At 38.2% G+C, this 12683-nt stretch overlaps 1 protein-coding gene across 1 annotated transcript; it reads right to left on the reverse strand.

Annotated features, from left to right (window-relative positions):
• Window positions 1-871: 871 nt before the first annotated feature.
• On the reverse strand, window positions 872-9988 carry KGD4 (alpha-ketoglutarate dehydrogenase subunit 4). Its single transcript, XM_069556266.1, has 4 exons — window positions 9752-9988; window positions 3563-3626; window positions 2423-2610; window positions 872-1714 (listed from the first exon to the last, which is right to left on the reverse strand). The coding sequence occupies exons 1-4, from the start codon at window positions 9791-9793 to the stop codon at window positions 1697-1699; spliced, it is 312 nt and encodes a 103-aa protein (XP_069412367.1). The 5' UTR covers window positions 9794-9988; the 3' UTR covers window positions 872-1696.
• Window positions 9989-12683: the final 2695 nt, after the last annotated feature.

Raw genomic sequence — 12683 nt, forward strand, 5'->3', positions numbered from 1 at the left:
GTTGGACAAACTTAGCAATTCACTAACGGTTACAGATGCTTAAGTGTTTAACTCCTAAATGAATACACAAGCTGTTAAAGCTAAACCCAAATTCTTTCTATGACACTATCCTCCTTGGGAGCTCATCCTATGACAGCAGTCCCTACCAATATCCTTTTGTCATGCCTCTAGTCATAAATTATATAAAAGTGATATATTTTTTCGTTGGAACTTTCATGGCAGCAGCTGTAGTAAACGTGGTCCTCAGTTCCAGTACTGGGGTTTCTAACGGCTGGCCCACAGTATTATCTAAGCCATGCTTCATCTCCTGAACCTACTCTGTTTCTGAAAGAAGAAAAAACCTGCCATGAGCTTCTTTTTACTGAAAATAAGAAAGCTAAGGAGAAAAAAGAGAGTAGTACTGGTTTTTAAGAAATTTTTCCAAATACATTTTTTAAATAATAAAAAAGAAATCCTGAGTCATGTATTTCTCATGCATTACCAGAGTAGCTTATTGCTAGCATCAAATTCCTATCTTACATTTCAGTTGGGCAACATTTATAATAGGCCACAATACAGAATCTACACAAAAAGCAGATCAACTCTGAAACAGCAGAAAAACCAAGTATAAAGATTAATCCATATGTAACTGGGTAAACACAAAAATGTACTCAACAATTCTACTCTATTACTCATGAATTACCCTTACTATTAGGGATGACTTCTTTAAAGCATATTCTACAAATCATTAAAGGTATGGAAGAGAATTTATTTCACTTTGTGAGGCTTTACTTTCACAATTATACCTACCCTTGGCACAGGAAGACCCCCTATCAAAATTCTATTAATTGACTTAAGGTAAATAGGTTGATTTTATGAGACTTTCAGACAATTAAGTTTGAGAAAGTTTATGATTATCAGGATTTGTACACATGATCACAATCAAAAGAAAGAGATAAACCAAAGAACAAGACTTTCTTAATCCCCCTGAAACCATAAATTACAATTTCTGGTCAAATGGTATTCCTATGCTATATTCATTTTTATCCCATTTTCCATTTTATACTCTGGCATTTCTTTTCTGAATACAGGTTACATACAATATTATGTGTTAACTCCCTAGTCTTAATACCACAAAGTCACCTGTTTTACCATGGGTATATTTTTATCATTTAGAGTAGGATATGCTTGTTAATAAGCCAGTAATACTCCAGTAACTTTGTGAATGCAAACACACTGAGAAGTAAGAACAAATAATGGAGTTATTATTTCACGGATCCTCATTCAAGTTCAGGAAAATTACTCCTAGAAAGCTGCAATTCTGCCAAATATATTCTATGTTTAAACGGAAACTGAAAGAAAAGTGAAATTGCTGGAAGCCTTTGACGGTTCACTAGACATTGTGTGCTTTCAATAGTTCAACACTGTTATGCTTGATAATCAAGAGTAAGTTAATAGGCTAACATTTTAAAATGTATACTTTAATTAAGGTATAAAGTATATAAACAATCAGGTAAGCTTATAGAGAAGCTGACCAAGATACATAAATTAGGAGATATAAGTGTCCATCTAAACTTCCTATACTTCATCTTTTTTCTTTTTACAGAATATTTATTAAAGTTGTTTAATATACAATTTTTCATTTGTCATTCTGGAAGTCCTTTTTTAGAAAGACTCTTCTTTATCTGATGACAAATAGGAGCCACGTTATCAGTGATTATTCTGGACCTCCACGCTGAAAAGGAAGAAATAAAGCAATAAGATTAGGTGTTTCATTTACAAAGACAATTTTCATGGCAACTATACAAACCTGAGACATTTTAAAGCAATGATCTTTAGGTCTTAAAACCAATTTCGGATTTTACATTGCTTTTGGGCTCTCATATCAATATTATAAAGAATTTCAGATCTGAAAGGGACTCAAGGTGGATCTAGGTCAATGGTCCTCAAATTTCTTGGTCCTTTATGCTATAAAAAAATTAATGAGGACCCTGGTTGGGAACTAGATCCCACACGCCACAACTTAAGAGTCTGCATGCTGGAACTGAAGAGCTCACATGCCTCAATGATCGAAGATCCAGAATGCCTACAAGTAAAACAATAACAACAAAAACCAAACAGGTGCAGCCAAATAAAGAATTTAAAATAAACTAAATATTTTTTAAAAATTAATGAGGACCGTAAAGAGCTTTTTTTCATGGGGTATATATATTTTGCTATTTACCATACTATATACTTCTACACATATTCTTTCAAGCACATTTACCAAGGGCTCAAACATCACTTATTTCTCATAGTCCTGGCCTACCTGACTATCCCTGTCTTAGGTATGGACACACCTTGACAAGACAATTAGAAGAACATGTAAATCAGCATCTGAAACTCCAAAGCTAATAATGTTAAGGTGTCTTCCACAGTATTAGGATAAAGAGCAACAACATACTTGGATAAATTCCATTTCTTCTTGAGACACAAGTTTCCTTCTGTATTTCTGAGGTAGAGTTCTTATCATCTCTGCAGTGTCTGGTGGACCCTGATGCATCAGCCAGTCTGGTGATTTACTTCCCTTAGAATGCTGCGAAATTGAAGAAGTATGAGATGGTAGTCCTGCTGATCGTAGAACTTCTGATACTGAAATTAAAATAAAAAACCAACTTAGAGGGATTGTTCAGGGTCTTAAAATACTATTTTGGGTTATTACTGAATAATCAAGTTAGTCTTAAAATGATTAAATATTACAATTCCAAGAGGTAAGTATTATAGAGTAACTTGGTTGGGTAGCTATATAGTTTATAAGTTTGTTTTAAAGCAAATGAGGTAGTTTTAAGTGAGAGAACTACTAAATTGAGTAAGTTCATAAAATAATGAAATTTTTAGGTAGTGGAGTTCAATCCATGTGGACATTACTTAAGTTTTGCCCTATGGTAGAGATTACAAGTAGTATCATACAATGGAGAATAAAAAAGCTGGAAAATGGAGATGAGATTTGTTTTCTCCAGACTTGTCTGTCACTATAAATTCTTCAAGAGTTACGATAAGTTAAAAATATCCATATAAAATTTGTTAAAATTCTCCCTGAATTAATGGTTGAGTATCTTATACTAAAGACAGTGACAGATGAGTAAAAGAAAAACAGAACTTGTTCAGAATCTTCAATTACTTTTAATGGGTAATGACTACTAAGTTCTAAGGCAATCTAAGAAATATTTACTGATTGAATGAACAGATACATCAGTGAATGAGAAAGAGAAGGTTAGCTGGGAGAAAGATATAGGAATGGTGGTTATTCATCATAATGTCTGCAGATATAAACATGGGAGATTCTTCTGAAGGACAGAAGAAAAGGCAGAACAAAAACTGCCATATATAAACTCGGTTATCACCAAAATTCAGAAATACCTACTGTTAAGTTACTACTTTTTAAAAGTAAGTAACAGAAGTTAGTTAACGCAACCTAACATACCACTGTGACCTCAGCTACAATTATCAACCTGATTTTAAAATGAAAAATAGTCTACAATAAAATATTCATGTATGGATCTGATTGTCCATATTTTTTTAGTCTAAATAAACTGCAGCTTACCATTTGGTTTAGGATTGTCTCTTCTGTCAGGGAACCTTATTAATGGAGTATGTGGCTTGACTACCTAAAAGAAAAATATAATGCATGAGAAAGAAATGAAGTACTAAGATAACCTCATTAACTACACAAGAAATAATCTATTGATCCCACAAGCAGATACCTTTGTTAAAATAACTTAGTACTTGACAGCAACTTTAAATTTTCTATTAAAAAATTACTTTTAAATTTTATTCTTATATTTCCCTGGTGGCACAATGGATTGAGAATCCACCTGCCAATGCAGGGGATACAGTTCACTCTCTGGTCCAGGCAATTTCCACATGACGCAGAACAACTAAGCCTGAGCATCAGAAGCTGGTGCTTTGTACAGGAGCTGTACAAAGCCTGTGCTCTAGAGCCCATCAGCTGCAACTGCCGAGCCCACATGCTGCAACGACCGAAGCCCACGTGCCTAGAGCCTATGGTCCACAACCAGAGAAGCCGCTACAATGAGAAGCCCACGCACCACAAGGAAGAGCAGCCCCCGCTCGCCGCAACTAGAGAAGACTGTGCTGCAACGAAGAACCAGTACAGCCACAAAGGAATACATAATTTTACTCTTCCCCAGCAAGGGTAGCTAGTCTATGAACTATTAATGGTTTATCTTATTTGATATTCATAATAAATTTGTACTTTATACATTACAAAACATTGCACTGTACTGCCAACTGACCTCAAAACAACCCTATAAGGTGACATGGATTTTACGTTGCGTGACTTCCAAATCATCCTGCTGACTGGTAAGAACTGAAAGTTTCCTTGACTTGTACTGACTATTGTTTCTGTACTATGTTTTAATACTTAGTAGTTTAGAATAGGATAAAAAGCATACCGAAAATCAGGTAATCAAAAAAACTTTTTCTGACAACAAAAGTAACACATGTTCTGCGTACAAAAAACTGGTAAAAACACAGAAAAGCACAAAGAAAAAAACCATTATCTATAAGCTCAAAACACACATAAAATAGATTTAAACTTCTGATAACTCCTAACTTTATCCTTTTTCCTATACCCATAGAAATACATGTATTTAGATAACTTTTTCATAAGCTATTTGAAGAGTATTAACTTTTTATCCCTAAAATTCCAGAAAATGCCATAGAGGAACTTAAGCAGAACTTTCAGTATGAAATCATCTTAATATATATAAAATGTTAAGACTTAATAAACAGAACCCTAAAAACAACTTCTCACTGTGTCTAGTAACTGTTTCTTTTCACAGCCAGGCTTCTTGGGAAAGAGTGTTCTATCCATCTTCCAGGCTGATGTTGTTTCAGGATAAACTTCAAACTGGCATTTGACATCTACAGGTCCATCATGATCTGGCCTCTCCCTACCTCTCCAGTCTCATTCCCCACGATGGTACCATTCACTCCAGGTACTCTGAAGCACTTCTTATTTCCCTACCTTGTCATACCATTTCCACCCTCATTCAACTGAGAGCTCATGTGCTCTGCCAGGAAATCTCTCCCTGGTTCCACCCTACGTCCGTGTCTCTGCTTTTACCTATCTTGTAAAACAGCCCGACTGTCACTCTTCTCTTAAGAAGATTCCCCATCCCTATATCCCATTTAAAAAGGACTCCTATGTTTCCACAGCAGCCTGAACATCTTAAGAATACTGTGTAGAGGACACCTAAATGAGCCAACGACTACAGGACAGCAAAGTTCCTGGAAGGGCGGAGATGGAAAACAAAGGACTTCTGCAGCAGTACCCAGGACCCAGCACATGCTCAGCAAACATCAGACAAACGAGTGAACAGACTACGTGTCACTCAGGGTTAACTGTACAGGCACAGGAGTATCTATACACACACTTAGACATACGTACTATACCAGAGAGAAAGAGCCCATTTCAACATAGTTTTTGTACACTTAAAAGCACAGTAATATGCCCTTACAGGTCAGTTGGCTATCCTTTCATTTGTACCTTTCTAAGTCTCTTAGTTCCAGCTGTGCCTCTTACATAACATATAGCACTGACTATTCATTTGTTGGCCAACCTGAGAACACTTTTAAAAGGGGAGTGAGACCACTTACATTTATAACTCATAAATTTGGTATATCTTCTGTCATATCATTATTGAACATTCTTCGTCCTATGATCTTTTTCTTTGCTTTCATTTGTGGGGTTGGTTGGTTGGTTGTTGGGTTTTTGGTATTTAGAAGAGACCTGTACTTTTGTATAATGTTTATGCTATTACCTTTACATAATACTCTCAATTGCCTGTTTCTGAGATACTATCTATTGGTTCACTATCACTAGAAAGAACGAAGGTAATCTCTTCTCTGCCACCCCTCCCCATCTTTTACTACCAGTTAATAACTAGAGGCAATTACAAGTTTATTCTACTTTCTGTATACTCTTCCTCTTATTCCTCCATTTAAAAAGTCTTACTAGATACATACTGTCAGAGCAAATACTACCAACAAGTCTTTCTCCCTTCTCTGCATTATCTAGCCTTAATTCTACAGTTAAATACACTCAGTGACTATATCCAGTTCCTGTGTTAAAACAGCTACAAGTACAACTAAGTATTCCTTAGTTGTCTGATGCTTATTCCCTGGGAGAGCTAGTAGGAAGAGCTTTGGGGAACAGTATTCCCTGAGTTATTAAAGGTTTAGAAGAGTTTGTGGCCTTTATACTTGAAGGTCAGTGCAGCTAGATAAAGCTTAGGTTTACATTTTCTTTCCTTAACTACCTTAAATATGCTATCCACATGTTTTCCTTTAAGAAGTATTATTGTTGAAAACTTTGATAACTTAGTAAGTGCTTGGTCTTGTTGCTTGGATCACCAAATAATTATTTTCTTTAAAAGTCAATGATTTTACTAGAATATACCCATTAGTCAACAAGTTAGGTCAAATCTCTCAACTACAAGGTATAACTTTAAGTCTCTTTTTGTAACAGAAAGTTCTATTAAATTATAGGTATTGAGACTTGGTCAACTCTACTTTTACTTTTCAGAGACTTATTATACAAAAGTTGCATCATCTCGTCTTTATCTACTTCTATGCATTACTGACTCGATGGATGTGAGTTTGAGTGAACTCCGGGAGATGGTGATGGACAGGGAGACCTGGTGTGCTGCGATTCATGGGTTTGCAAAGAGTCAGACACAACTGAGCAACTGAACTGAACTGATGACATTCTCTGAATCCCTTTAATCTTTTCTCATTATCTTTGATTTTTGAGGGAAATTTATTTTATGAAGGAATCCACTTCTATGATTCATGAAACCCAGGCTAAGTTAAAAGTGACGCGTTCTGGAGGAAATGACACTCCACTCTAGACCTTCTGGTTAGAACTACTGTCTTCTCTTTCTACCTCAACTGAAAACCCAGCCTCATGCTGCCAAAATCCCTGCCCTACGATTCTTGAAAGATGCCAAAGTCGACTTTGTTAGAGGCTTTTTCAGAGGAGAAGACAACTCTTGCCTTCTCAGAAGAACAATCCTCTACTTACTTTGCTTTATGAGGCAGATAGCAACTCCAAACCACGGACAGGTTGGGACCTGCGCAGGCCTCAATCATTATCTGCGTGTTTTTAATCCTTTTTCTCCTTTCCCCTACTATTTACTTTAGGAAACTTCTAAGTTGCCCATTGACCTTTGTGTTCTTTCCAGTTTAGTGTCTATTCCTGAAAGCTTCTTTTCTTTTATTCTTAATTCTTTACTGAGTTCAGAGTTGTACCATCCCTAAAATCTTAACCTAAAATCCAAACTCAACTACAGCCTTTTAACTCTTATTTCCCACTATCAGTTTCAGCCAACCCTTCATTTCCTTGATCTCTCCCTTTTCTCCCAGTCAAGTGGTTCCATCTTGACTTTACTTCCTTTTTCATCTAGCCTAGACCCACAGTCCACTGAGCAACCTCTTAGCACTCTCAACTGCCTTGATGTAAATCTCAAACCCTGAATCAACCTACCTACCTACCTTCTTCCCCTGTGTCTTATACAGTTAAGTGATTCCCTACATGATTACCTCCTCTCTACTACTGTATCATCCCAAATGTATCAAATATACATTGCTTGGCATTCAGCAGGCATTTATAACTTACTCTTCTAAAATTATGTTTAAATACTCTGCATCTAGCCAAATTCCTCTGCTTAATAGTGACACCAGGCTTTGTGAATTCCTATCAGTTTGTGCCAGTCTGCTGAAATACTACTCTCTCTTCAAGATACCTATCAACAAGTGCTAAGCTCTGTGGAAGCACCATGTATTATCCTGTTGGCACTGTGGTCCCAGCACTGAGTACAGGCCTGGCACAGAAGTACCCAACACATTTTGCTAACGTTAACATGTTGCTGGCACGTACTGCTTTGTATTATGAATGCGAATATAAGTCTTTGCAGCTCTGTTAGAAGTAGACAGGCCATTCCTTATTCTGTATCTCACAGCATCTTTTTTGTTGCATGTATTAATAGTTCTTTATTATTGCTGTGTGCTGTTCCACTTTAACAAGTCTACCACACTTTATATTGCTAATGGATATTTGGATATTTTCTGGTTTAGGTGTTATTATGAATAAAGCAACTATGAACATTTTAATCTTGTTTTTAAAATAGGTATATGCACTCATTTCTCCGGGGTATAAACCTATGAGTAAGACTGCTGGGACATAGGGTGAAGGGAAGTGAAGTCGCTCAGTCGTGTCCGACTCTTTGTGATCCCATGGACTGTAGTCTACCAGGCTTCTCTGTCTATGGGATTTTCCAGGCAAGAGTACTGGAGTGGGTTGCCATTTCCTTCTCCAGGGGATCTTCCTGACCCAGGGATCAAACCCAGGTCTCCTGCAGTGCAAGCAGATGCTTTATTAGGGTAGGTATGTCTAACTAGTAGTAAAGGCCCATAAAACAGTTTTCCAAAGTGGCCATACCTTTTTATATTCCCACCAGCAATGTATGAGAGTTTCGGATGCTTCGTGTTCTAATCACCACTTGGCAGTGTCAGTCTTTTTAAATAATTTTGGTGGTTTCCTGGTTTTAATTTGCATTTCCCTGGCAAGTAATGATGTTGAACATCTTTTCACTGGCTTAGTGCTCATTCAAATATCTTGCTTTGTGCAATATCAAGTTTTTTTTTTTACCCATTTAAAAAACTGGGCTATATATTATTGATATATATAATTATCTATTAAGGATACCAGTCCTTTGTCGGGTGTTCTCCTGTCCTCACAAAATCTTTAATTAAGGCTTAATAACTACGCACTGAATAAATAAGTGAGGATCATTCATTACAATGGGAGCAAAGACTGGGATCTAAGATTATATTCCAGAGCGAAATAACTGTAAGAAAGTCTTTCAAGAGATGTACTTGTGAAAAGGGAAATGCACTTCTCATATCAAAGTTAAAAGTTAATTGTACAGTAATGCAATTTGAGTTGGAAAAACCTCGAGTTTTTCAACCACAAAAGTGCAGATCGTAGCCCTTTATAGACCAAGTTTAATTTTCCTACGTAAGCTAAAGACCACAGTTGGAGAAGCAAAAACAAAAGCTGTCAGGAGTTAGTAACTGATGAATGGGTTGATAAAGTCCCTCTAGCGCCAATCTAAATTCAGGGAAAAAACATTACAGAAAAACTTAAATATATATTTTCCATTCTCCCCTATCAGGCCTATAACCAGACGCTGGTTGGTGGAGGACAGTATCCGGCGAGGACGCAGCTCGCGGGGCCAGTTCTCTGGCCATTCCCAAGACCTTGAAGGGACACTGGGTCAGAGCGAAGGCTCGCTTCCTTTCACTCTTCTACCGCCTTCCTTCCGATTGGCTGATTCGCGACAACCTAGACAATACCGGCCGCTGATTGGCCAGCATATTGCCAAGGCAGCCAAGCCTGCAGCCTGCTAAGAGGCTAAGGAGGTCTCGGTGGAGGGCAGTCTGGGGACTTTGCAACAGATACGTGCCTACGTGCGGAGATGCACTCCCTAGGCCTGGCTCGAATCGTCAGCTCCGTCCCAGGCTTCACTGCCCGTCCCAACAAGCGCAAGGTCCAATTCTCCCATACACCCGGGGAAGCAGCTGCTGGCCCTAGGCAGGGCCGCGGTCACTGCGCCGCCTCCACCACCGCCTTTCCTCCCCAGCGCGGTGTTACGGTCAGCACCTTCCCTATAGCCCACGGAGCAGAAAGGCGACCGAGTCTCCTTACCTGAACGACCCTGCTGGCAGACGCCATCTTGCTGCCCATCATGACCCCCGAGAAGGGGCAGCTTCCGGGGCGCTGGCGAGCCGCGGTTTTAACAGGCGTCCCGCGCGGCTCGGGGCGGGCCCTGCCTGTGGCGTCACGGAGGAGGAGCGGGCGCCGGCGCAGGACCCTCCTCCACTGTGGAGCTAGCCCCACCCTGGTGCCTGACACCGCCCCGCCTCTCTTCCCGCTGGGGAGCTGACCCACGTGTTTCCCGTTGTTTTCGTTTTGCAGGTGAAGATTTGTGATGTTGGATTTATTTTGTTCATCAGCCTATGAGTGACCTAGGACCATTTCTTCTCCGGATAGTCAGTTTTTAATTTCAGCGTAGTCCAAAATGTAATATGAAGCCAAATAAATAATATAAATTCTTTTGCTCTAAAATGAACAATCTTGTTAAAATTTGGGAGTAAGAAGCAAACTCAGAGTGGTGGCCAATTCCGACTCTATAGGTTCTATGGGTTTCATATTCCGTTGCTTTTTAGAAATTTGTTAATTTTTTTTTTTTACTGAAGTATAGTTGTTTTACAATGGGTTCATTCCCGTTGCTTATTAACATTGCTTGATTTGGTTTTCTGATTCCTTTCTCTACCATTACTCCTGATATTAAACTGCTGCCTGCTTCGAGTTTGAGAAAACTCAGAAGTTCTAGTTTTTTTTTTGAAACATGAGCCATCCATCATTCCCCCAAGTTGTATTAATGTTAAATTCTATGGTAAATATTAGTGTTTACACTGTTAAAAAATTAATACACAGTACAATATGTTGCAGCCATTTTGTAAGTAATGTAACATTACATTATTGTAAATATTTAGAGCAACAAATTTGTTTTGATGATCTAAGTCAATGTTTTCTAAATCTAGGAGAGTTATTTAACCTAAATATGGGCCCTTCTGATTCAGAATTTCTGGAGGAGACCAGGAATCTTTTTTTTTTTTTAATGCTTTCAAAGCTTGTTTTAGCAGCACATAGCGTAGTCTAAAATCAGATTGATAAAGTGGTTAGGTGGGCAAACCACATGAACTGGCAAATTAAAAAAGAAAAACAAATTTCCCTTAAAATATTAAAAGACATTCAACCTCTCTTATTCTAAGAAAAATTTAAACTACACTGAAACACTATTTTTAATCCATCAAATTGGCCAACAGCAATAGTTTGGACAATATGATCCAGGGAGGCTGTGGGGAAAGAGGCACTGATGTATATCATTTAAATTTTAGTTTAAGGCAGGACAAGAAAAATTAAACGAAATTCTCTCTGTGGGTCCCTTTGGGCCTCCTCCCTCCCTAATACGCAGTGTGCATCTCCATTACACATTAACCACAGCTCCTCAAAGATGGAAGCACCTGCTCAACCATAAAGATCCTTTTCTTTCTTTCTTCTGAGGCTGGCAGTGTAAGTTCCTCAAACAATAGGGTTCTTTTCCAGTTCTGTGAGGGGTCACAGTGACTTGTCGCTCAATTTGTACCTGCTTACCTGGACTAAGTATGCTTTGTGGACTTTATCTGAAGTATCAGTTTGTCATTTAGATATACAGTCCTTTGTCTCAAAAATGTACATGACTGTGCCTTTGACTTCTAACAGGCAGAACAGTCCTCAGAGCTTTCTGAGAATCTGCTTCCTGGATCATAGTCTTCACTTTGGTTTATATAAAATTCCTTCCCCAAACCCCCGCACCCCTTAACTATTCAGTAGTTCATTGAATTTTCATCAACAGTGGGAGTAAAAGATGGTACTCAAAAAAAAAAAGTACATACTGAATGACTCCAATTATATGACATTCTGGACATTCTGGAAAAGGCAAAACTATGAAAACAATAAAAATAACAGTGGTGGTCAGGGGTTGGGGGAGGGAGGGACAAATAGGCAGAGCACAAGGAATTTTTAGGACAGTGAAACTATTGTGTATGATAGTATCAATATTAAGGTGGGTACATGTCATTATATTTATCAAAATGCATAGAATATGCAACCTTTCGATGATAACGACACGTTAATGTTAAGGTTCAGTTGTAAGAAATGTACGGCTGTAGTGGGGGATGATGACAGTGGGGGAGGTTGTGCATGTGTCCGAGCAGTAGGTATATGGGAACTGAACTTTCTGCTCCATTTTGCTGTGAACCTAAAACTGCTTTAAAAAAATAAAGTATATTAAAAATTTCTTTAAAGTCACCATTGCTGTAACCAGAAAAACTAATGTGTTCTTGAAGTTCAAAAATGGTGACTAACCTGGAGTCTACTGTACAGAGTGGAGTAAGTCAGGAAGAGAAAGTCAAATACTGTATATTAATGCATATATATGAAATTTAGAAAGATAATACTGATGACCCTACATGCAGGGCAGCAAAGGAGACATAGATGTAAAGAACAGACTTTCAGATTCAATGGGAGGAGAGGGTGGGATGATTTGAGAATAGCACTGAAACATGCATATAACCAGGCATAAAATAGATGACCAGTCCAAGTTCAATGCGTGAAGCAGGGCACCCAGAGCCCCTGGGTTCTGACAAAAACCCAGTAAATTTTCAACTAAGGAAAGGAAATTTACTAAGGAAAGGAGAGGTAAATATTTGAGGTGCTGGATGTGTTAACTAGATTGTGGGAATCCTTTGATGTACACATACATCAAGTCATCACATTGTAAACTTTAAATATTTTGTATTTTATTTGTCACTGACAAACGGCAACCCACTCCAGTATTCTTGCCTGGAGAAACACTTGGTCAGAGGAGCCTGGCAGGCCACAGTCCATGAGGTCGCAGAGAGTCTGCCACCCGTATCTTCAGTAAGGGAAGGAAGCTCAAAAGCAACAGCAGCTTAGATTTATAGTACACAGACACTTCGTTCACATTTAGAGAAACAGCAACTTTCAATGTGAAAATCTACAATTCTAGATT

This window comes from Ovis canadensis, chromosome 16, assembly GCF_042477335.2.
Source record: "Ovis canadensis isolate MfBH-ARS-UI-01 breed Bighorn chromosome 16, ARS-UI_OviCan_v2, whole genome shotgun sequence".
Taxonomy (NCBI): domain Eukaryota; kingdom Metazoa; phylum Chordata; class Mammalia; order Artiodactyla; family Bovidae; genus Ovis; species Ovis canadensis.